Below are 27,404 nucleotides of genomic sequence, written 5' to 3' on the forward strand. Positions count from 1 at the left end.
AATAAATGGCCGGGGGCGTTGTAGGCATATGAAATTAGGTTGGCAGAGTTTCTGTGAGAAACATGTAACTCTAATCGCGAAATGATAGGGGAGAAGTCGAGACCTAGGGATGTAACTGAGCGGAAGTTGGAGTTGGAGGTTTGTTTGGATATGCCGCCTCCAAACGAGCTTCGTTGCAGACAGAGTGATGGGAAGGACTTCAATGGTGGTGCGTGAATTAGAGGATCCATCGTAAGAGCCTCTGTCAAAGAGCATTACTCAATTGTTGCTTTGAAAAAGTTTCATGTCAGGTCTTTCTTCAGGAAGGTGCTCGTATGACATATCTACGAATCAGATCATAGGGATTAGCCCTTACCAGATCCGATCAGGGGCGACAAATTCGGCCGGTAAGGATATATTCATCAAGATCTCCCAGAATTTCAAGTGGCCCAGCGTTATTCTTCTTTGTATTTAGTTTTAGGGGTTGGAAACCAAGCGACGTTGAAACCGCCAAACATCACTTAGCAGGACGTGGCCACTTGTCAAAAAAGGTGAAATGGGGAACATGCGCACGTCACTCGCCATCAATACGCCGGCGGATGACTCATACAGATATCATTTGTTTGGGGAAAGGAATAGTCCCTACGCCCAGCATTGGGATGCTCCAACCTAATGACTGGGGGTTTGCTATTATGGATAAATCCCATCAGATCGGCTTATATAGTTCAACCTTAACCTGGTCAAACTGGAATAACTTGAAGCGCTTGTCCATGAAAGTTTAATTCCCTCAAATAAAGGAATTCCAATTGAGTCAGGAAGTTCGGATTATTTTTGGAGTCTAAGCTGAACTCAACAATCACTATATTGATCAAACTCTTTCTACAGCTAAGATTTATTTTAGGAATTTGAAGTATACTCAATGACGGAATGACCCAGGCAACTTCAATTATGAAAACCCGTATCTCCATTCATGGAAGGTAAAGTTGAAAGAAGATCAGCGGAATTATCTATTGGTGTTGTTGCTACAATCTGTTTTGGTAGTTACGAGATTGAATACATGACTAACTTGTTCGTCGGAGACGCTACTTGACCAACCCAGTCGAGCACGATTTTGCAGGTACATCTGATCATGGTGATGAGCAGATTTGTGCAGCAACACACTCAACCTGAGGCTGACCGCTGACCATCCCTGATCAGCACCACCCTGCAAGAACCTTCGAGGACATGTTCATGCTACACAAATTTACAGGTGGCGAGAGTACTAGAACGTACCATCTACGTCATGACTGATCATATAATAATCCGTTAATAAAACTCAACAAATAGGAGCAACCAGGTTGTCCATCTAATCCCAACTTCATTTTGCATTCCAGGAAGTAGGTTGAGAGCAAGCTTGGTAGGTGGACATCTCAGATTGCTCACAAGGCCATCTATTAAATCCCAGGAGTCACTCGTTCAGATCCAATGGTAATAGATTTGATCAAATAGAGCATGACAAATTTCATAATGATTCAATATTTTCATTGGTCATTTCTGTTCACATGACTGATAGATTGAAACATTACTACTAGACCTTACCAAAAAGAAAAAAGAAAAACATTACTACTAGACTACACAACCCACATTGCACAGGTGATAAATAAGGTCATCAAATTTATATAAATGCAGATTTTAGGCTTACAAGTCTACCTTATCATCAGAACGGTTGAGAAAAATATTTGGGTGAACAAAGTTCAGAAGTAATACAGCTTATGGGAATGAACGAATTTTACAAAATGAATAAAATAAGCCTCAAGCATTTTCCTACATTTTTACAATCTATTTCCAGTCCTCTTTCTTTTTCGTAAAAATACTTTCACGTTCCATGGTATTGCTTTTTGGTTTGCCTTTTCTTTTCCTTTTTCATTTGCAGTGAAGCAGTTGGTACTTGTCATCTTGGCCCAGACAGCTCCATGGCTTCAATAATGAATGAGGATTCTTCATGAACATCATCACTATAATTTCTGGAAAATCCATATTCCCTCCTTGAATGATTCCCAACTTGCTCCTCTTCCAAATGTACAGAATGACCAACCACGCTTTCCAAAGCCTTCAGTACTTCTGACATCTTAGGGCGTCGGCTTGGATGGGATTGAGTACACTGCAAAGCTACCTCAACTACTTTATCAAGTTCAACAGCATCAAAACATCCATTAAGATCCCTATCTACTAGCACTTCCAGTCTCTTCTCCTCATACAAAGTCCTAACCTGCATACGTTTGTAGGTATTACTAATGATACCATGAAAAAGCAATATAGAAATCATGGGATGAGAGCTATTGATACCCCCCCCCCTAGCCCCAACCAAGAAACAGAGTAAATAAATGACAAAAAAGGACCCACCATGGAATAAAAAAGGTTTCACGTGGTTTTTCTTTTTCTTTTTTTTTTTTGGGTCAACGTTTCACATGGTCCATATGACTAGATTGTGCAACAATGACACTCAATATGACAGGTCACCATATTTCAAAACCATCAGTCAATATGCTATTCTAGAATTTTCAAAAGTTCTTCCAACAACTCTTTTTCCAATACAAAAGTGTGGGGAAATCCTTGCCAAGACGCAATATTTGGATGGCACGAATTAAGATGCACTCCATACCAATTCAGTGATGCATCCCGCACCAATGCAGGTGTGGTTACACACAGGAACAAAATCACAGTGATCAAGAGTAAACAGGCAAGAATATAAGGATTTCTGATATATAATGGTCAGAGGAAACTGAAAACAGAATTGAATATACTCCTTAATAGACTGTATAAGGCCTGCAAATATCAGGCTGACCCAATAATGAAATCAACACAGACAATAGTTAACAGAAGATGGAAACTGACAATGAGCAGTTTGTACCAACTACCAACTTCTAAGACGATCAATAACTCATGTTCCATGGATCAGATGATCCTCTGGATAAAGGTCTCAGAAGATTTTATATTAAAAAAAATGACAATTAGCTTTTTTGGGGGGCTATTCAAGAGAGGAAAGGATAAATGCTCATTAGTTACTACTGTGGTGTTTCAGTTGCAACGTCCTAGGTGGTGATTTGAATGTCTGGTTGTGGTGAAGCTCACCTAGGCTTAGTGGTTATACGAATTATATTCCCTCTACTTTTCTCTTTCTTTTCAACCTTCTTGTTCTGTTGATTTCCAGCAACACCCTTCTAACGGCATCCTATTCACCCAACAATAGTAACCAGGAATCAAAAAGGAAACCTAGAACCACATGGACAGGAAATCATATATCTGTGACCAGATGAACTAGAAAGTCTAGTTTACATTTAAAAAGAATTAATAAAAAAAGAACTAGAAATTCTGGTCAGAGAGTTTAAGGTTTAAAAGACTAGAACAAGAATAAAAAGTTTCACAATTGTCCAACCATAAGATCAAGAATCAAGTAGGATAATCTTTGTTGACCGAGAAAATATAGGACATACGTTAGGCCTCCCCTGTGGCGAAGGAATTCCACTGCATTCCATGGTAGATTAGTTTGGAATCCCATAAAAGCATGCCCCGTCTCTCGCAGATCTCACAAGTTCAAGGCTAAATTATTTCTCAATTCAACGGTAGTAGACATTTGTAACTTCAATAAGATAATCAAAATGGAAACCACCACAGGAGGTTGAGTTATTATAACCTAATGAATCTCTTCAAATAGAATCTATCTAGAAGCATACAAAAAAGAATTTGGGGCCAGAGTGTGGGACATCTGTGCAGCCTCATATGAACTCGAATAATAAAGAATACAACTTATCAAAATAAAATCTAACCCTAATCCAGCTTATGCCTACACTTCCTAATATTTGAAGTAACAAAGGTGGCCTCCTAAACCCAAAAATACTGAACCCATGTCCATAATACCCATCGGGCACTCAAAATAAGCACTGCTCCATTCTTCGTTCACTTTGATGGTCAGGTTTGCTGTTCACATCATTTACTTCTAAAGTACTTCTTCACCTTTCTCATATCATGTAGTTCTTTGGGAATTATCTCTTCCTCTTTGGTCATCTAATTATTTTATTAACATATGCAGCAGTCACTCACTGATTGTGCAGGATTTGATCTGTTTTTATCCCTACAGTTTCTGGCTTTTCTTCTTATTATGTTTATTCATTGTCCAGCCATTGGATAGGGCTCAAACTTTGAGCAGACATTCTCCTTAGACCCTTCCTACAACCAGAATTGGAGGTCCATCTGACCTTTGGTTTGTGATATATCACTGCTTGTTTTCTGTTACTAAATTCTATCTTCTCAAGCTTCTAGTTTCTGTTGCCTAATGTTCTAGCAAATCTAACCAGCAGATACAAGCTAATATCTGGAATGCTTTAAAAACCACCTTTAAGGCCCACTCAATTTACATCTCACTACCATCTAACAATTAGATTATGATATTGGTCTCACTCTCTGTCTTGTGTAGTTCAAAACATGTCCTACAGATTACTGTTCGAAATCAATGACTATCTGTTGTTATCATATTCTTGACCATGTTGGGCTTATTTTACACCTTAAGCAAGTAGGTTGTGGGAGAAGAAAAATGTGGCAGTAACTACGAGGAAAATAAGAACAATCTCATAAAAGGAAACAAGTTCATCTTTCCTTAGGCAAGATGTAGCGTGATAAGAGTTATGAAACGCAACTGTAAATATTGGAAGATACCACTGAAGTTGGGCAGCGCACCTAATCAGTCATAGAGATGGGTGCTCTTCAAAACATTAGATCAGAGATATTGGACAAGATTAGGAGAGAAAAAAAGGAGTTATTAGGTGGGCACCATGAAAAAACAGCATGTCAAAAGCAATTGTAAATCCTAGATTTCTAATTCACTCTAGATTCAAATACGAATTTTGGATTCAACACCTTCATCAGCCGTTACTCTTCAGTAATGAAGTTAATACATATAGGCAATCTTGTCAATGCAGCACCCATATAAAACACAAAAATAATAATAAAAGACAAAGCAAAACCAGTAATGCATAATTCTTTCTAGAAGTGTCAGTGACCTTAGACATTCACCATGATTCTTGCAATATTTCATTAAATTAAAAAGAATGTAAGTGATAATATCATAGATGAGAGGCAAATCAAAGTAATAATAACAGTCAAAAGTAATTACTGACCCAGTCAAGAATCATTCCTTTTTGAACCTGACCATTTCCAGCATCCAATGCTTTTTGCCCTGTTATGAGCTCCAAAAGCAATATGCCAAACCCAAATACATCAGTTTTTTCAGAGGACTGCCCTGTAGAAAGATACTCAGGAGCTATATGTCCTACAGTGCCTCGCACTGCCGTAGTGACATGTGAATTCCTCTCATCTAAAAGCTTAGCCAGCCCAAAATCCCCCACCACAGCCTCAAAATTTTGATCGAGTAAGATATTTGCAGCTTTTACATCCCTGTGAATGATTTTTGGGTTACATTGTTCATGTAAGTATAACAATCCACGAGCAGCTCCAAGGGAGACTTGCATTCGCTTGCTCCAATCCAAAGACGGTTTTTCACAACGAGGATCTGTACATGATAGTTAAAATAAGTACACAAAAGAAATGAAAACATAGGGAAAAACTTGTAGTTTAAAACCTAGTCTTATTCTAAATATAAGAACACAAGCAGAGGTCCTCTGTACATGATAGTTAAAATAAGTAAACAAGAAATGAAAACATAGGGAAAAACTTGTAGTTTAAAACCTAGTCTTATTCTAAATATAAGAACACAAGCAGAGGCAAAGATAAACGCCTTGCCAAAAGAGAAAAAGGGACAACAATGGCAGAAAGAGGGAGAAAGTAGAATGGAAACATTTCAAAAAACACCTACCGTGAATTGACGGGTAAGTGCTTTAAACACCTCACATGAAATTTCAACCATAATATGATGGCTGGAGAAAAAAGAACATTGATAATGGACCAACATAAACTAGCAAAACAGGTATACTTTCTGCACTAATTCGACATTGAAGTCATTAATTCCTCAATAAAACCATGCGACTTCTACCCCCCCCCCCCCAAAAAAAAAAAAAAAAAGAAGAAAAAAGTATCCCATGCAAGCATATTAGTTTATAATTTCAAACCTACAACACAACAAATTGTGCCTAAACCCAACTTGAAGGGGAAAGCTACGACCATAGAAATTAAAATAAATCTAAAAAACCATAAACTACCCTCACACCTAATGGCATTAGAAGCTGTAAAGTATTGCCACACTCAAAGGACTAAGATTCTAGTAAATGCTTGTGAGACCAGAACATCCAATTTCAAGTTCCACAAAATATCAGATATAGAAAAGAGAACGAAGAGAGAAAACAAACCTCTCAAGCGATCAGCAACACTCCCATTCGGCATGTATGGATAAACAAGTAACCGCTCATTAGATGTCATGCAGAAGCCATACAACTTTAAGAGGTTTCTGTGTACAGCCAAGCCAATCATCTCTACTTCAGTTTGAAACTGCACTTCTCCAGTAAAATTCGGATCCTTTAACCTTTTCACCGCCACGAATGTCTTATTTTGGAGAGATCCTTTATAGACCACTCCAAAACCACCTTGACCCAAAATGTTCTTGGGACTAAAATTATTGGTAGCAATTTGAAGTTCACGAAATGAGAACTTTTGGATATGACCCATGTCAAATTCAAAATATTGCCTCTCTGCAAGAAATTGAATGAATTAATCAAAATGCTCAACATTTTCCTAATGCCTGTTAGTAAACTATGGCGTACCATATGTGAGAAATGGAAAGTTCCATCTGCACCAGTGCATCCAACAAACAATCAACACCACAGAAGCTACAAAGGTGCAGCTGACTCCCACAGAAGTTGCAACAACCCATCTACGATGACCGCTAGCTTTTGGTATTGAGTTAATGGCTGCATACAAAGCATGACAAAATGTTACATCTAAAATAAACACATATGACAATAACTTTTATTTATTACATTACCATTTATTGGCTTTGAAGGATCAGCACAAACTTGTAAGAGTGATGGAGTGCAAAGGAACATATTTCCTGCAACACTAAAAGGAGAGTTATAGCAAAGCATCAGTTTACAAACTTGTATGATTGGTGTGCAAAGGAAAAAATTTCCAGCAAGACTAAAGGAAATTTACAGCTTCAAACAATCACAAATAGAAAAAGTACCACGATGAAACTTCATATTGAGAATAAAAATGGAAATTAACCTTAGAACATAGAGAAAATGAAATGAAACAGGAAATTTTTTCCAGGATTACCAGAATCCGTATATCAAATAAACCATCTCAAAATTTTCATAATGGCAACTCCAGGTCTTCAGTTTGCAATAACCCCCAAGCAACAAAGCTAAAGAACATTGGCAGTTTTGCTTTTGGTAAAAAAAAGGGATTCAGACTCATTGGTAAGTAACAAATCTGAAAGAAAGTTGCTTCTCTAGAATTTAGACTAGAATGAGAAAAGAAATTTAAAAAAGAATAGGTGATGCAGATCTGTAGCTAAACCAGTTCAACCAGTCCAGCCAAGAGTCAGTTAGGAATTGGGATTTGGGTCTAGAAAGACATTTAGGATTTCATTTTTATTGGGATAATAAAATAATATGTTGGTTGCGTTCTACTAGGAATTAGAGTTTGTGTTCATGTAAATTTCTATTTCTTGTTACCCAAGTAAGGGTTTTTATGTAATAGTGTTCTTTCTACTTTATTATAAATAGAGGGCTTGAGATCACACTGATCACAATAAGCCAATCTACCAACATAGGGTTTCTCAACATGGCATCTTCTTCTGATTTTTTTTTCAAACCCATCGCAGTTCTTCAGTTCTACCGTCTTTTTCTGGCAGTTCTTAAGTTCCGTCTCAGTTCAATTAGGGAAGAATAAGAACAGAAAAAAGAAGAAAGAAGACGAGAAGAAGAAATTCGATTCAGTTCCGTCTTGGTTCGAATAGGGTATTCAGTTCCGTCTCGGTTCCACCACTGCCGCTGCTCCTGAAACTGCTGCTTCTACAAATGCAACTACTCCTGCAACTGCTGCTGCTCCTGCAACTGCTGCTGCTCCTGCAACTGCACTAATCCTGCAACTGCCGCTGCTCCTGCAATTGCACTACTCTTGCAACTGCCGCTGCTCCTGCAATTGCACTACTCTTGCAACTGCCGCTGCTCCTGCAATTGCACTACTCTTGCAACTGCCGCTGCTTCTGCAACTTCCACTGCTCTTGCAACTTCCACTGCTCTTGCAACTACCGCTTCTCGTACACCTACAGTGAGTTATTCCTTCGTTTTTTTTCTCATCCTTCGTCTGAAAGAGATGCTCCTGAAGACCAGATTAGTTTGCGATTCGATTAACCCAACCAAAAAAACAGAAAACATAAATACGATGGCTGAGGGGTTTGTTTTGTAAATTTACATTCTTTCAGGGATTTTTTGGTAAATTTGCATATTTGCAGGGACCTATTTGCAATTAACAAATTTTCAGGAACTTTGTAGATTTGCATAGTTTCAGGAACCTAATTGCAAATTTACAATCTTTCAGGGGCTTATTTGCAAATTTACACATTTTCATTGACTTGTGTATAAATTTGCATAGTTTCAGGGGCCTAATTGCAAATTCAGCTTTTTTTTAGGGACTTATTGTACTTTCCCATTATTTAAATAATAAAAGAAAGAAAGAAAGAAAGCAACATGGTGTTTATATGCACTTTTTGAATCGTGGTTTGGCTATTACATTCTGCCGTGTTTCAATTATTGTTGAAGGGTGACGATTGAAGAACTACAGCCAATTTTTTCAACATGGCAACTACCAATGATACTACTACTCCCACTGGCTCCGAACATTACCCTACTCTTCATCCTCTTTCGGTACGATTTGATGGAACAAATTATTCGATCTGGTCTCGATCTGCTTACCTAACTATTGCCAAGAGAGGACTTGTTGGAAACATTAGGGGCACCACTATCAAACCTACTACCACAGGTGTTTCACAGGATAAATGGATCTCGAATGACTCTTATTATGTCATTCCTTTTGAATTTTATGAATCCAAATATTGCCCATGGATACCTATTACTTAATACTACAACCCAAATATGGAAGGTTACTACTGAAACATATGGACAGTTGGGGAATGATGCACAGGTTTATGAGCTACGAAAGAAGCTTCATGAGATTACCCAAAAGGAACTGACTGTGGCCAATATTATGTTTAGTTGCAATCTCTTTGGCAGGAGTTGGATCATTATGGGGATTATCACCCCACTAATCCAAATGATGTGACTACTTATAGGAAGCATATTGATAAGACTCGGATATATGATTTCCTGGCAAATTTGAATGTAGAGTATAATCAGATCAAAGTGCAAGTATTAAGTCATTCTCCCTTTCCTACACTCTAACAATCTTATGCCCTTGTTCAGTATGAGGAAAGCCGTCTATTAGCCATACTTCATGATCCTATTGTGGAGAAATCAACCTTATAGTCTGTTAGCACTAAATCTGATTCGGCTAAAGAGATTATCAAGTGTGAGCACTGTCACAAACCATATCATACCAAGGCCAATTGTTGGAAGCTCCATGGGAAGCTTGCTGATTTTGAGCAAGAAAGAGCATAAAGAAAGGGAAAACAGAAAGCTAATCTTTCTAGAGACAGTTTCCACAACACCCTCTGCAGACATTGGTTTTCATAAGAGGAGTTAGCTACTCTGCGACGTATTCTGCAATTTTTTGCTGTTGGTACAGCCTCTATTACTGCTTCCTCCACTACCCATACCAACTCCTACCTTGCTACTTCAGGTAAAACTTTTATAGGCTACCATGTTTCTTCAATTTCTGCTCCCTGGATTTTTGATACAGGAGCCACAGATCATATAACAAGTCCATCCTCTTTTTTCTTACATTATGCTCCAACTTCCAAAAAAAGATAAAGTTCGAATTGTTGATGGTTCATATTCTTCCATTGCTGGATAAGGAACCATTCAGCATTCTCCATCACTTTCTCTGTCTAAAGTTTTACACGTTCCTTCTTTCTCTACTAACTTGCTCTCTATTAATAGTCTGACACATGACTTGAATTGTAAAGTGACTTTTTCCCATCTTATTGTATCTTCTAGGATCTGGTAACGGGGAAGGAGATTGGACGTGGTAAACTAAACAATGGACTTTATCTATTGGAGCCAATTAAAGGATCTACTTCTGCTCAGACTGCATCTCCTAATAAGGTCCATCAGTAATATTAGACCTTCAGTAGTGGCACCGTAGGCTAGGTCACCCCCCCCCCAAGAACTCTTAAGAAAGTATTTCCCAATTTAGTTTCTTCTTGTAAAACGGATGAATTTTTTTTGTGAAGCTTGCATTTTTGCAAAGCAGACTCGTTCTACTTATTTACCTTCTCTTCATAATCAAAAATCTATTCCTTTTGGACTCATTCATACTAATGTGTGGGACCCTTGCCAACGTGTGTCTATTACTGGCCATAAGTACTTTGTTACTTTTATTGATTGTTACTCTCGTTTTATATGAATTTATCTTTTAAAACAATAGAATGAAGTTTTTCGATGTCTTCGTGATTTTTATAATATGATTAAAACTCAATTCAATGCCATTGTGAAGATCCTTCGCAGTGACAATGGCACAAAGTATATTGATGGTGAATTTCAGCGATATCTCTGACTCTGGCATAATACACCAGACCAGTTGTGTTGATACCGCTGCTCAAAATGGGGTTGCCAAAAGGAATAATCGACATCTTTTAGAGATAGCCCATTCACTTATGATTGCTATGAATGTCCCTGACCAATACTAGAGTGATGTCATACTCACTGCATCTTACCTTATAAATAGGATGCCCAATAGGATACTTTATTTTAAATGTCCTAATGAGCTTCTCCAAGGAACCTCTTCTTTTATTACTCCCCCAAAGGTTTTTAGATGTGTCTGTCATGCTAGAATCACAACCCATCAAAGTAAGTTGGCTCCTCGTGGCCTACGCTGCATTTTCTAGGGTATTCTACCACTCAAAAAGTGTACAGATGTTATCATCCTCCTTCTAGGAAAACCATTGTCTCCATGGATGTCATTTTTAATGAGACTTACCCTTACTATACACCTCTCCAGGGGGAGAATCCTGGAGGAGAAATGTTATTTCCAACTCTAAACCTTCCTATCACACCACCACAACACAACTTAGGAGTTCAAGAAGTGTTTCCTGACCAGGGGGAGACTTCAACCAATATACCTGAGGACTCTAATTCCCCCCTCCGTTTTTTGAACCATGTGAAGAACCTAGTTAGGGGGAGACCACTCCTGTGAGGCACACTATTGAGGTATTTCAAAACAAGATTGACTAGAATAAGGAGGTGTAGACTTATCAGAGGAAGAATTACAACCGACTAAAGCAGGTGGAGAAAGGTGACACGTTACCACTTCAATCTCCTGCTCCAGAATCAGATTCTACTGTTTTCCTTAAGGTATCTTCTTCTGATCTTCTTATTGCTGTTAGAAAAGGAGTCAGATCTTGTACTCAACATCCCATAGCTAAATATGTCTTTTATGCCTCTTTGTCTGACTCTTACCGTGCTTTTATATCTGTTCTTAAAAGTTGAATAAAAGATGGAAGGCATCTATGGTAGAGGAAATACAGGCAATAAAGAAAAATTATACTTGGGAGCTAGTTACACTTCCTCCAAGAAAAAAACCAATGGGCTGCAAATGGGTGTTTGTGGTTAAACAAAATATGGGTGGATCAGTCAACAAGTTGAAGGCTAGACTAGTTGCAAAGGGGTTTACCCCGACCTATGGGATTGATTATCAGGAGACTTTTGCCCTTGTTGCGAAACTAAACACTGTCAGAGTTATGTTGTCTGTGTTCTGTTGTCTGTAGCTATGAACAAAGACTGGAACTTACACCAACTAGACATAAAAAATGCCTTCTTACATGGGGAGTTAGAGGAAGAAGTCTATATGGAAACCCCACATGGTTTCTTCGATGACAATACTGCAGGGAAAGTTTGTCGGTTGAAGAGGTCAATTTATGTAAAGCAGACTCCTAAATGCTGGTTTGGACGCCTCCTGAAGGCAATGACTTCTATTGGGTACAAGCAAAGCAATGTTGATCGTATTTTATTTGTCAAGAAGTCTAGTACCAGCATCACACTTCTTATTGTTTATGTAGACGATATTGTCATCATAGGGAATGATGGTGAAGAAATTCAAAAGTTGAAGGACTTTCTTGGCAAAGAGTTTGAGACTAAAATCTAGGGAAGTTACAGTACTTCTTAGGGATTGAGATGGCTCAATCAAAGAAGAGTATATTCTTATCCCAAGAAAGTATGTCCTAGATTTATTATCAGAAGTGGGAATGTTGGGATGTAAAGCAATTGATACCCCTATTGAAGCTGGAGCTAAACTTAAAGAAAAAAGGGAGAACCAGTGGACAAAGGAAGATACCAAAGGCTAGTAGGTAGCTTATTTACTTGTCCCACATCAAGCCAGACATCACTTATGCTGTGAGGATAGTGAGCCAATTCATGCATGATCTATATTTAGCTCATATGAAGATTGTTTACCAGAATACAACAGGTATTTGAAGGGAACTCTGGAAAATGAATATTTTTGTCACCCACTGATAATCTAAGAGTAGAAGCATACACTGATGCAGACTGGGCTACATCTCCAGATAGGAAGTCAATTTCAGGTTATTGTACCTTTGTTGGAGATAATCTAGTTACTTGGAGAAGTAAGAAACAGAATGTGATAGCTTTATCCAGTACCAAAGCTACATATAAAGCTATAGTTCGTGGAGTTTGTGAACTACTATGGCTGAAAGGCTTGCTACAAGATATTGGAGTCCAAGTTCCAAACCCTTTGATGCTATATTGTGACAACAAGGCTGCTATTAGTATTGCTAATAATCCGGTGCAACATGATCAAACTAAGCACATTGAAATTGATAGGGTTTTTTATCAAAAGAAAGCAAGAACAAGGGTTTATCTGCATGCCTTTTGTGAGGTCTGGAGACCAAGTGGCAGATGACACTAAGGGTTTGAAAGAAAGAGATTTCCTTCCTATTGTAGGCAAGTTGGGCATGACTAATATCTATGCCTCAACTTGAGGGGGAGTGTTGGTTGAGTTCTACAAGGAATTAGAGTTTGTGTTTATGTAAATTTTTATTTCTTGTTACCCATGTAAGGGTATTTATGTAATAGTGTTCTTTCCACTTTACTATAAATAGAGGGCTTGAGATCACACTGATCACAATAAGCCATTCTACCAACATAGTGTTTCTCAACATAATATTTTATTCTCCAGCCTTTTCCTCTCCAAGTCTCTTCCCCAGATTAAGTGTACAAAATTCCCTATCTAGAGCGACTCAGGCCTTATTCTCTGCCCCTGTTAGTTACTCTATCACAAGATCAAATCAGAAACGAAATCTGTTTAAGACCACAGGCTTAACTCTGTCAAGATCATGGAAATAAATCTCAAATTCACAGGTAACAAGACAAAACACCTTGACCAGAATAAACCAACACAGTTTTGATAGTTTCCACAACTTTTGACCGACTCGTCACATAATATTATACCCACAAATGCCGGTTTCAACCTGGTTTCTGGCCAGTTAAAATCGTGGTCAGCAGCAAAAACATTCACCCTCAGGTTATGTGTCACAACAAGGTGGTTTGTCTCAAGAGTGACTATTATTCTGGTTTTATTCTTTTCCTAGTTAGGCTAGCTCTCTATTTCCTATTTAGACTAAACTTCTACTTTCTGCTGCTTCTTTTTTACTCACAAGGATTTCTTTCGTTGTCTGATTGTAGTTCACTGCTATCACAGACGTGCTAAGGAGACTGCCAGAGTAACAATTGCTAAGCTCCTCCGTAGTCCTGTCATTCTCTCTCAATCTCATCTCTTTCACTCAGTTCTATTCTTCTTCATGGTCCTGACTATCAAGGTTTAAAGTTTTGTTACATGAGATCAGAATGACAAAAAAAAAAAGAAAATCTGCATGTCTGAGGAGGGAAAATGTCTCTGCAAGTCCAGGAACAAAAAAAGGAGGTTACCTGGTAGCTTTGCGGCTATTGCTACTGCTTATTGCTCATATTCATCAGGTCTTCAAAGAAAGTATCTTTTGCTACTCTCAACTGCTACTAAGGAAATCCTCATTCCTAGTAGTAAAGTTGATGTCTATCTTTACACTTAGGTTTAGTGGAAACTCCAGAAGATGTCTCAAATGATTCCCAAGTATCAAACAAACCATCAGAACTCAGAAAGAATTTATCCAATTCCCTCATCCTTCTCTTTCATCTTCAGATACGTTGTGTTATTACCTAACCCAAGGGAGATCCAACACGTGACATCTGCTTCCCAATGCTGGTTGAAAGACAAGATAACTTACTCAAACAAACTTGATATTCATTCTTTCCTCAGTTCTATTCAAACAGAAATTTTATCTGTTCACGATTGCTGGTTCAACCTATTGTGGCTTGGGGTTAAATGGTTGAGGCATAGGGACTTCATCCTAATTTCAGTTCGAATTTGAGATTGACTGAAGGACATATAAGAGGGTTCTCCTCTTTCTGTGAGCCACCCATTGCCACTGGACCATGTATGCAAGGTTGAATACAACCTCACAATCATAGCTTTTTTTTTTCTTTTACTGTTATCATGTTTTTCCCAATAACATGATATTTATTCTGTTAATATTATCCGTGAATATTGCATAACTAAAGAAGACGACTGCCTTGGGCACCCTAGATGAGCAGTTGCCGCCTTGATGATTTTGTTATTGTCAAGAGACTCAAGACTGTTCAAAATAATAATTCCAAATTCCTTTATATCCTTTCTATTTATTTGCTTCTTATTGTATCCTTGGTGATTTATTACAAAAAAAACCCAGTGTCTCTCCTCTTTACATACCAATGATTAAAATTCTACCATTCCCCCTCTTGTGAACTTGATATATTAACAAAATCATATTAACGTAAAGCAAAGAGCAAGGATATCTTAGCCCCATCTGACCCACAAATCAGCAAATTAAAAATAGGGCCAGAAATTAGTAACTTAAGAATTTATGGAGGAATTTCACATGATGAGGGGATGGCAAAATATATGTACAACCAATTAAATTCAGTCATCAACCTGGTTCAATCGGAGGGCCTGCAGGTCAATATCAATAGCTTGGAAGTGAAACAATCTTAGCTTGACAGTCTCAGCAGCAGCGACAACTTTGGAACAGTAAGAACAAATTTTGATCAAGAAAATAAGAGAAGATAGGGTGTCTACTGGGCAACTTCGATCGTGATTAGATGGATGATGACGCGGTGAAACTTGATGAGAAGGGGATTCCATGAAGCAATATCTTAGGTTCACTAGTTCGATCATAAATAAAGAAGGTGATATAGAGGATGATGTTTCCCAAAGAATTAAAATAGGGCAGATGAAGCGGATAGGCAAGTCCGGCCCCGGGGTCTTTTGTGATCAGCATATTCTTTTAAATCTCAAAAAAAAAAATTCTATGAGACCATCATACGACCAGCTATGATATATGGTGCAGAGTGTTGGGTTGTTAAGAAGCATCATATAAAAAAACCTAGTGTAGTAGAAATAAGGATGCTAAGATGGATGAGCGGCAAAACTAGGAAGGGTAAGATAAGGAATGATCATATTAGAGTGTGAGTAGCTCCAATAAGTGATAAATTAAAGAGAAAGTCAATTAAGGTGGCACGGCCATGTAATTGAGTGCATTCAAATGCCCCTGTACAGAGAAATAGTTTAATTCAGATTAACGGAACTAGCAGGGCTAGGGACATGCCTAAGATAACCATAGGAGAACCGGTGAGAAAGGATATAAATGTTTTAGGCATTGTATCTAGTAAGGCCTCAAACAGAGCTGATTACACCTTAAGGACCCATGTAGCTGATCCTATTTAGTTGGGATAAGGCTTATTGTTGTTGTTGTTGTTGTTGTTGGTATTGTTGGAGTAACAGAAGAGAAGATAGATAGATCTAACCCTTATGGTAAGGCTCCTTCAGCCCGAGGATTTAGCAGTCAACAAGAAGGTTCCCTAGACCCAAGGATTTATCTCTTATAACCATGGAAGAAAATTCGATCGAAATGGTCGAAATTTCGATCGAAATGCCTGCAAAAATCCAACTCGAAACGAAATATAGTAGTAAGCACGAAAAGTATCCATATCGTTTCGTATCGACCGAAATTTTGGTCGATACGAGTCGATATTTCGACCCGATACCATATCGGGCCAAAACAACACTTGCGCAGCTTATAAAATACCCAAAATCGACCCTTTCGCCATTTCGACGCTGTTTCGAGATTTCGAGCCATATCACCAGAGCTATTTCGACCTCATTTTGCAATTTTTGCTGATTTCTCTTGCTTTCACCCCATTCTACACCTAATTTCTAGTATTCCATTTCCTTCAAACACTTGATTTGCTCCTCCATTTGTGCATTTTCTCAAATTTTGCAAGGTGAGTAACCAACTTCCTCATTTTTTGATTTTTGTTTCATTTGTGCCTTAAATCATGTTAGATTGCTTCCAAATTTATATATGTTTACTTTAGAGTGATGATTTATGAATTTGTAGTGTCAAAATTATTTTTTGATTCTTCCTACTGTTTTTTTATTTTTCTGTTACTAAAAATTATTTACTAAATTATGTATATTGTTAAAAATGTTTATGTATAGTACATGTATAAGCTTCAAATGAATGTATGTGAGAGTTGAAACACCATATTGCTGTGATGGTGTTGAATTAATTTTTTTTTTCTGCTAATTATGTAATTTTACTGTATTTAATATATATTTAAATAATTAAAAAAAATATTTAAATATTAAAAAAATAATTAATTTCTGTTTTAAATTTAAAAATAGGAGAGTATTAGTGGAAGCATGTATGCAATTTTTTGAGCATGTTGTGGATATTTTTAAGATAGTTAGTGTGTATTTTATATATTTTAAAATTATTTATATATTAAAAACTACTTATATAGTTATACATATATTTTTTTTTATATTTAAAAAAAAGAGGTTATTATTAGAAGCATGTATGTCATTTTTGGAGCATATTGTGGAGCTTTTCAAGATACTTAGTGTGTGTTTCTTGTATCAGGCACTCTATTTTAAAGATGTCAGACATAGCTTGGGATCATGGGAGGCCACTGACAGCTGATAAGAGGAAGAGCGAGTGTAATTACTGTAAGAAACAAATAGGAGGAGGTGGGGCCACTAGATTGAAGGTGCATCTAGCTGGTGGCAACAGGGATGTAACAGGGTGCCCAAAGGTGCCTGTAGAGGTCAAGAAGGCAATGGCCTCATATATTAGTGGTACAAAGCAAAAGACGAAAGAGAAGAGAACACAGAGGGATGAGTTCGAGGATGCCTGCTTAGATGACCTTCCAGATCTTGAAGGTTATGGTAGGGATGAGCCAGGAGACAGTGACCCTGATCTAGAGGCCGATCAGCTGAGGAGGGCGATGATGATGAGTAGGGAGCAACAAAGGATTGATGACATCAAGGAGGCAACAGAGGGGTCTGAGTTGTGGGTCCTCTAGAGAGCCAGTAGGTATGGAAGGCATAGGTGGCTCCCAAGTCCCTATGAGGAGGTCTCAGAGTGTGAGGCAGGAGGCTCCTATCCCACGGGTCCCTACAAGGGGTCGAGCTTCCTCAACACATCCTACGGATCCGGATCTTGAGATTCTTCGCAATGATCCGGCCCTATTTGCGAGGCCTGAGCATAAACAGAGAAAGTTAAAGCACTTATGGGGGAGTGTGAAGGAGAAAGTGGGGATGGCTTTCTCCAAATGGTTGCATTACCATAGTGTTCTAGCACATACAGCTCAGGGGCCCTACTACAGAGATATGATTGAGCAGATAGGCAAGGCTGGGAGTGGTGTACAGGGCCCCACTCCATATGAGATATATAATGTGTATTTGCCTAAGCATAAAGAGGACATAAATGAGTACATTAAGGGATTAAAGCCCATGTGGAATCATTATGGAGTGACTCGATGGCTGATGGTTGGACTGGTCCCACTGCATACCCATCATCAATTTCATGTTGAATTGTGATGGGAGGACAAGTGTTCCTCAAGTCGATAGATGCATCCGGTGAGAAGAAGGATGCAAAATACATTTACAAATTACTGAAGCAAGTGGTGAAGGAGGTTGGAGTGGAAAATGTAGTTCAAATTGTGATTGATAATGGCTCCAACTACAAGAAAGCTGGGTTGAAGATGCAGGAGAACTCCAGGTATCTAAAGTCTAAACATATAGTATTAATTTTCATTTGTAAATACATATATTTACATTACACATATACATGTACACTTTATAACTTTGTATTGATGGATTGATGCCTTGATGGATGGACGGATATAGGCTCTTTTGGACTCCTTGTGTTGCTCGCTGCATTGACTTAATGTTGAAGGAGATTGGAAAGGTCAAGCTTGTGAAGAATACGGTAGACCAAGCTCGACATGTTAGCACCTTCATATATAACCAAACCTATGCATTAAGGATGATGACGGTCAAGTGTCAGGGTGAGTTAGTGAGGCTAGGCATAACCAGATTTGCTACTAATTGGATAGCACTGCAAAGCTTTGAGAGTAGGAAGACTGGCCTTAGGAGTATGTTTGCATCAGAGGAGTGGTTTAACTGGGAGGGTTCTTCATCAGTGGGAGGAAGGAGAGCTCAGTTGACTATCCTTGATGAGAGTTTCTGGCACAATGTGAGGATAGTGGTGAAGATGCTTGAGCCTGTGGTGAATGTGTTGAGGATGGTAGATCAACAAAGAAAACCTACTCTAGCACACATTTGCTGCAGTAAATAGGATGAAGCAGCAAGTTGTTCAGGTCCACCCACATGGCAACAAGAAATTCCTTCAAATCATCAACAGTAGATGGGAGTCTATGTTGCAACATCCACTGCATAAGGCTGGTGAGTTGTTAAGTTGTTAAGTACTTAAGTCTAGTATTTAATTTAATTTAATTTTCATTATGTTATCACACTATTAAGCATTAACTATTCCCTTTTATGACATACTTTTTCTTACACAGCATACTATTTAAATCCCAAGTACCATTACAAGGACAATCTTGGGATGAGGCAAGATTTGATGGATGCTGTCCAAATTGTAGTGGAGAAGTTCAAACCGGATACAGCTAAACAAGCAGTCATCCTTATGGAGGTGAGATAGTGATTAGAATCATTTGATATTCACAATTCGTAGTTTTATACTAAGTCATTAACCTAGTAAGTAGTAACTACTAACTAGTTATTGTTTTTTCTCTTTATATATTAGATAAAGGCTTTTAGGGATGCCACTGGGAGCTTCGGTCGTGTTGTGGCCATATCGGGACGTGAAACCGCCCTTGCGGGTAAGTTCATTCATTTATTTCATTATACATTTAATTATTATATTCTATCTTTAATTTAGTTATTTAAGTATTAAAATGACTTGGAGTCTATGTTTGTTGCAGCTGAGTGGTGGTTGCAATTTGGACGTAATTCACACAACTTGAGTAGGATTGCAAGCAAATTGCTCTCCCAAACATGTTCTGCCACTGGTTGTGAGCGAAATTGGAGCACCTTCAGCCTCATTCACTCGAAGAGGCGCAACCAATTGGGTATGAAGCATCTAGAGGACCTTGTCTACCTACACTATAATATGAGACTGAGAAAGGATCATATTAGACAGGGGATGGATAAAGAGAGCACCAATATCGAGTTGGCCGACATATTTGAGATGGATGATGATGATAACCCAGTAGTTGACTGGATCAGGGATAGTGGAGACGAATTCCTGGATGAGGATGGAGGTCTTCCCAATAGTCAGATTGCAGAGGTGATGGGGCTGATGTGGGGGACTTCATGGCCCAAGAGGGGAGGCCACATGCAGAGCCCGCCTGTCCCTTTGTGCCACACCCTAGTGCATCCACCCAGAGTGAGGATTTGATTTTCTGTTCCGACACTGAGGATGAGGTGACTCAGGCCTCCGGCGATGACGACGATGGTGGTGATGATGAAGGTGATGATGACGGTGATGATGATGATGGAGGGGATGAGGAGGGTGTGGGACCTCGTGATCAGGATTCAGCTGATCCTAGGGACAGACCACCACCACCACCACCAGCAGTACGTGAGAGTCAAGGGGGGGAGGAGGACCACCGAGATTCACAAGAGAGAGTCAGTTCACTCACGCGACACAGTATTCAAACCATATTGGAGCTGCATCTTGAGGCAAAAATGTTTCCTCTACATATTCGAGGAAGGGGAAGGGGAGACAGCACGGCTGGAGCACAGAGGACATGCCATCATATGGGTCCTACCGTCCATCCGATGCCGAGAGCTTGGTGGGATCTATGAGATCGATGAGCATTGATGATGCTAGAGACTCCACCTCCAGAGGATCCGGATGGCATAGGCCTGCAGAGTTCTCATATGATACTGCTGTGGAGAGTATTGGTTCTACTGAGTCGACTTATGGTTATGGTCCATAAGGACCATATGGTGTCCCTCCTGGCTATCAGATTCAGGGTCAGGCCACTCAACCACGACTAGAGCCTTATGGTTATGGAGCGGCCTATGGAGCTTATGGTGTCCCTCCCACTGTCGATTATCGAAGTCAGCCACTGCGACCTTATCAGTATCCTTATCCTTCTCCTGAGAGCCAGGGGCAGGGTGCTCTTTCATTTGTTGAGCAGATCTTCCACGCTATTCCACAGCCACAAGGCCCACCACCACCAGTTCCTTTGGAGATTCACAACTTCCTACCGTTAGGGAATCTTATGCATATGGATGAGGCCACATACAGAGGTGCAGTTCTTGACTATGTCCAAAACTATATGGGGCGGGGGCAAACATCATGGGAGTTATATTGTCATTTATATGGGGTGCAGACGGAAGAGGGAGACCTTGAGGCTTGAATAGAATAGACTTGTAAGTAATAACATTCCAGCTTCTTCTCTGATTCATGTACTATATACTTGATTACTTGGAATGTTGGATGTTACATTTTCAGTAGTTTTTTAGTAAACTAGTAGTTTTATAGTGTTTATTATGCTTGACATAGCTAGAATGCAAAAATCCAAATCAATTTGGGTGCATTTGAGGCTCGAAATTGAGTTTTCAAGTATCTAGTTTCGGTCGAAATTTCGACTAAAACCTCGAAATTTCGACCTTGAAATGTTCATTTCGGGTCGAATTTTTTACCTTGCTCATAACAACCCTTCTTTAGTGATGAAGTTAATGAAGAAGCTTTGCTCTGCTACTAGCATTTCTTGTCCAAGTTATAAAAAGGGCTATACTGTAGGAGCTAAACACCAAGGGTCTAAGAAACACTATTGTTGAGTGCTAAGTCCTAGGGCTAAAGGTGATATATAGCCTCAACTGAGGGCCAAGCAGTGAAGATCTCTAGTTCAGGTTTATCTCCAAACCTCGGCTAATTTCAGTTAGTGTGTTAATGTGGGATGATCCCAGTTGGATGGGGTACATAGGGTGTAATAGGTTTGGATGGTTTAGGGAATGACTCAACAAAAAATAAACTAGGGTAGAAGGGGAAAACTTGGATAGCTTTCTTAAGATAGTTTAGGGAGACCAAATGATGATCAAATGGGATGAAATATGGATCAAGTCTAGAGCTAATTGCCTAGAAGATGCTTGCCAAGTTTCACCAAATTTGGGTGGTCAAATTTAAAGTTAAGATGAATCTTGATTTTGGAAACGAATCAAGAATGGGCAAATCCGGATTGTGGTTGATTTTTTGGGGCTGCAATGAGGATGAGAGGTGAGCGTCAAGCATGGGTCAAATCTCCCTGAAAGTTCGGCAAAATTTTGCCAAAATATCACTTTCCTAGCAAACCGAGACTAGATGAGCTGACAGGAAAATAAGTAACAAATCTTGACCCATCTCAATCAAATCGATCCATCTCGCATGTTTCGACCGAGAAGGACCATTCCAATCCATCTTAAGTTACTTTTATACCCAGTTTCAATGAGATATGCATATTCTGCAAATCTTGTCTCAATTTCGCCTGTAGATTTCAATCATTTTGACTACAATCCAACTTTTTGGCTTCAGATCCTTGTTTCTCCCTCAAATCCCTACACTCATTTGTCAACAAACATCTACTTTGCTGGATTGTTAGGGGTCAAAGATACCTTGAAGTTATGTATGTGTTATTCAGCCCAAAGTTCTGATTCCTTGATAGTTAATGCATCAAAAAATGCATGTTTCTTTTCAAATCAATACATGTTTAGTTGGGGAGCATGATCAGTGAATATATGCCTTATGAATGCTAGTATTTTTTTTTATTTTCTGGTTTCAAAAATTAATTTCCATATAATGTATTTTGGAAAAAAAAAATAGTATCTATACATAATAGATGACATTAATCTAATATATGTGAGACATCACTCAATCTACACTATGACAGTGTCAAATTTTCTTTTCTGTAGAAAATTATTTATTTAAATTATTAGAAAATTATTAAACATTTTTCGTAATTATTTAAAATTTGGTAAAAAAAATACCAATTGTTTTCTGTTTTACACATAAAAAATAGTGGAATATTAGTACAAGTATGTATGTAAATATTAAGTAAAGACCTCGGATTCTAGGCACAATTTTCTTTTTGTTTATTTAATCAATTTGTAGTTATCATGTCATTTGGCATTCCATTTGACTTTATAAAAAGTTTAAAGTACTTTTGTTACAATTTACAACTCTTTGTATATGTAGGAGCAACGTCTATCAAATAATAGGATATAAATGAGTACCTTTCATTGTTTTTTATGCAAAATACCTCTTCCATTTTGTTAATTATGCTTTATTGGGTATATTCAAAAACTCGAATTAAAAAACCATCAAAATAGGGCCGAAACTTCCAATCAAAAGTATCAGATTTTGGCCGAGATGACCAAAACTTCACCCATATGTCAGTTTTGAGGCTGGCCAAAACCGTTTTCGAAACCAAGAATTTAAACCTTGGTGTTAAGGTGGTGGTAGATGGCTAAAGTGTGGGCAGATTGTCCTGGATGGTTACGTAGGTATTATAGTTCTTCAAGTGGGCTGGAAGAAGAAACTGAAATTGGGGATGGGGTATTTAAACAGAAAATAAAGGGGAATGAGAAGGAGCCAGGATAGGCTGCCAAATACCACAATAGGGGCCTTCTAGATGCTTGGATCATGAAAAGACGGTGTTGTAGGAAGCTGTCCTTTCAGCCACAGCAAGAATCCAGGCTAGACATTACCTTGGACCTTAATTTTCTTCAATCTTGGACTTTCCAAATTAAATAAACACACATATTGCGCCACCAATACTCAAAAGAGGGACTCAAAAAAAGAATACTTTATTGATAATCTAAATGGTGCTTCCCATCAAGTGGAGGAACAAAGAATACTTTATTGATAATCTAAATGGTGCTTCCCATCAAGAGAAGGGGCTTATGCATACAAAATAAGCTGGAGATCTAATATGAAGGGAACACCTAACTAAACTCTAATTGACAATAGAAAGTAACTATCTTAGACTAGGATAGTAGAAAGACAAACTCAAACAGGTCTCCTGAGTCTCCTGATTGAGACCTGTACATGGACAGGGACCCTGAATTGTGGCCTTTTAATGATTTAATAAAAATTTAAACAATTACTACAATACCCCTGATTGGGCAGGATTACAAAATCACCTGCACAGTCAAACTAAGCTAAAAATGCATGAAAATCTACAGACGTGCTGGGCAGAAACCCTAGGGACTTTTCCTAGTCGTGGGCTCCAATTTGATGTGGGAAGGCGTGGTTCCTACATCCAAAGGAGCCTTTCTGTTGAGAGTAAATCCACCTATCTTTGCACTACTATCGTTTCTTAGTTTCTGCTGTGTTGAGAATTGTCAAACTCTCCATAAAGTTACTGTACTAAGCCTACTGCTGAACCCTTAATTCGAACCAGCATAACATTATCTAATGCAGCACACACTTGTTCCCTAATCTGAGATTCTGATCTCACCTATTCGGTATCTGGCCAACAATCACCAAGTTACTAATTTAGTGTTGAGTCATATCTCTTAATCCAACCACTGGATTCAGGTAAACCTGCAGTACTTCTCTTGAAGTACAAGCTTCATTCGGACCAAGGCTGATACTTTTGGTGACTGGTTTTTGTGTCAGACCCTAAATTGTTTATTTCTATCCTTGGATCTATTTTATGTATTGTGTGTTAACTGGGGCAAAGATCATCCTAGCTTTAGCCTTACATTAGGCTAACTCGGAGTCTTGGACAAGGTAGTCACCTGTTTTATTGCCATGCAGTAGTGGATAACTCTGAAGTCCACCTCCCTGGAGTACCTTTAAGCTAATGAGAGATGTTTCCAGCTTTCTTTCATCTTACACTGTTATAGGGCTTTATATCCAAGTGTGTCCTAACTGCTGACTGTCATTTACTATCACAAAGTGCTGTTCCTGATAAGAAGCAGCCTTCCAAGCAAAGGTAGTTGGATTTTAAAGGATCTTATTTCATACCAGGCAATAAATCCAAGAATTACAAGTTGTTATAGCCATACATACAAAAATTGGAGGTTTTCTTCAGGGAAAAAAAATCTACTTTTTTCAGAAAAGGATACAATTAACATGTTAATATTCTTATTAAATCAATTACTAGTAAGAATCCAAATCATGGAACAAAAATTTCTTCATGAACAGATAATCACTTCGTATAATAAGCAATGGGGCAAGGAAGAATTTCATGGAAATTTTGCCACTGGAGGAAGTAGCAAGGAGTCAATCAGTGAATCTGATTTCTTGAGAAAATGTTTCTCCTGAGTCAACATTCCTATGAAAAACCACAAAGAAATTAAGGGCTCGTACTCCCCATAAGCTGCTTTTAGCCAAAAATAAAACATCATTTCAAGCTTAGTATCTCACCTGTATCCTTTTGCAAGTATTTTTGGAGTGGGACCACTAAGATTATTGAATGACAGATCCCTGATTAATCAATCCTGTCAGGGTAACTGATTCTAAATTAAGAGAAAGACAATAACAAGACAAGATAGATCACATACAAAAATAAAAGATCCGTAAGATTAGCAACCATTCTGGGGATCTGTCCAGAGAACTTATTCTTGTTAAGCCGCCTGAAAATTGACATGCCAACAGCAAAAAAAGTCACATATATAAAAGGCTAGAATTTCAAATAGGTTAAAAGGAAAAGGTTTATCCAATTTTAGAGGGAAGACAAACTCACAAAGAACTTAGATGAGTCAGAAAGCCCAAAGAGCTAGGGATTTCACCAATAAATTGGTTTCCTGAAAGATCCAGAGTCCAAAGCTCAGAGAGCTTTCCTATCTCAAGAGGAAGAGGTCCAGATATAAAGTTATTCTGCAATAACCTGCAAGAATTAGAATGATGTTACTGCAACATGGGTGGAGCTACATTGGGAGCAGGGGGGCCATGCCCCCCTTCCCCCTCAATTTTTTGAAATTTCCCCTATAGTCATCTTCCCATGTGTGAAATATCAGTACTTGCCCCCCCCCCCAGCCCAAATTTCTTGAAATTTCTCCCATTCCCTTCCCGAAATTTTGAAATTTCCCCTCTAACCCTTTTTCCATGCATGAAATATTAATACTTGAGGCCCCTTATTGAGAAAAAAAATTAACGATAAAGATAATGGGTAGAAAATTCATTGTATTCTATATGAAATATCTGTGGTTGGCCCCTTCTAATGTTAAATCTTGGCTCCACCCCTGTATTGCAATTTCCTTATTGAGCTTCTTGCCATACAAAATGAACATACATATAAATACATATATATGATGAGACAAGCTAGCAAGTGAAGAATGGAGACTGCCCAAAAACAAATTATATATATATATATATATATATATATATATATATATATATATATATATATATATATATATATATATATGTATGTTTAAAAAACTCTTTCTTTTTTTTCTTTTTTTAATTAAAGAGAAAGATTAGGAAACTACGGGTATCTAGGGCGAATTCAGGAATATCATTAATAAAAAACCAAGTATCAGTGAAGTCTGGATTTCAAGGAACAGATCCATGTATGTCTGGATAATGACAGCACAACTGAGTGAACAGCATGAAAAAATTATATCAAGGCGAAACATCCTCATGATTTGCATAAACAGAAACAAAAACAAAAAAAACAAAGATTCAACCTTACCAGCAGCACTACAAGTAGTGGTCCCACCTCAAACCTTGTATCATTTCTATAAGTAACCATTTCAAAACTTAGATTACCCTTTCAATCTAAAAATGATCCTGTACTTTCTTTCCAACAAAATGTATAGGAAGGTGAAACTGTGTTTATCCATTATATAAGTGCTTAACGTCCCAGAGAAAGATCCTAGCTCAATTACAGTTTACAGAAAAAGACTCGGGGATCTTGGAACCAAAACTATTAATTACGTACTGATATAAAAACATTGTGGACAGCCTCTGCTAACGATAGATAGAGATGTTTAGTATAGCAGAGCCCAAATGACTCACATTATTTGAAGGTGACTCAAATTCCCAATGCTGGGTGATAGCGTACCCGACAAGCCCTTGCTGGCCATTTCGCTGCATCATCCAAAATCAGGACGGTAGTCAATTAAAAAAACACAAAGAAAAACAATCCATACACGAGGAGAAAGCAATTGCTGGTAGAAGCATGGAACATGCATCTCGCATCAGGGAAACCAAGAAAAAGGTAACTTCTTTCCCCTGATAAGATAAGGAACGGGAACTCACAGTGAAATGACAAAACCATCACGAGAGCATCCAACCATGTTCCAAGTGCAGGGATCAACTGAGTTAATATCCCATCCATCAAGAACATGAAGCGGATCTTTGAACTTGCTCTTGACAGACATCAGAGCAGTCACTGGTATTTGAAAACAAACAACTTAGAAACTCAAAGCCCATATGAGAAGAACCCGAAAAAAAAGTCATTTGAAGAAACAGCAAAGCCTACCCTCATAGTTAACGCCCTTGGGAGAAAGTAAGCTGTCAGAAGATCGAACCAAAGGAAACCAGAAGAAGAAAAAGAACAGCAATAGCAGCAGACAGTGCATCAGATATTCCATTCAGGAACCAGGAAAGGACACGGCGACAAGGATTGGGGTTTCAGCTTTCGGTGCTTAACAAGATTCTTTTAGGCTTTTAGCTGCAGGAGTTTTGACCTTACAATTATTAATGTTGGAGAAAGAGAAGCAGCAGCAGCAGCATTTCCACAGGGATTGAAAAGGTCTTAAATGAGGTGGAGCATGAATTAAAATCAGCTGTTCCATTGATGACTGAAGAGGGTTTCTAGTATTTCTGCAGGAGCAAATCTAATCAAACGGCCTCGGGAATCTCTTCTGAAACCCTAGAAAAAACGTCCTCGGGAGCAATGAAGAATGAAAGAAAAAGTAGA

General features: G+C 38.4%; 1 protein-coding gene across 1 annotated transcript; it reads right to left on the reverse strand.

The window, feature by feature from the left end:
- Window positions 1-1,338: 1,338 nt before the first annotated feature.
- LOC149019187 (Leucine-rich repeat protein kinase family protein) lies at window positions 1,339-27,404 on the reverse strand. The gene is made up of 11 exons (XM_089153237.1): window positions 26,964-27,404; window positions 26,741-26,873; window positions 26,498-26,569; window positions 25,221-25,364; window positions 25,039-25,110; window positions 24,902-24,961; window positions 6,950-7,023; window positions 6,729-6,875; window positions 6,318-6,656; window positions 5,133-5,524; window positions 1,339-2,227 (listed from the first exon to the last, which is right to left on the reverse strand). Exons 1-11 carry the CDS (start codon window positions 27,073-27,075, stop codon window positions 1,910-1,912), a joined length of 1,863 nt encoding a protein of 620 aa, XP_089009363.1. The 5' UTR covers window positions 27,076-27,404; the 3' UTR covers window positions 1,339-1,909.

Source organism: Hakea prostrata, chromosome 4 (assembly GCF_041222555.1).
Source record: "Hakea prostrata isolate BN-2017 chromosome 4, UWA_Hpros_2, whole genome shotgun sequence".
In the NCBI taxonomy this organism is placed as follows: domain Eukaryota; kingdom Viridiplantae; phylum Streptophyta; class Magnoliopsida; order Proteales; family Proteaceae; genus Hakea; species Hakea prostrata.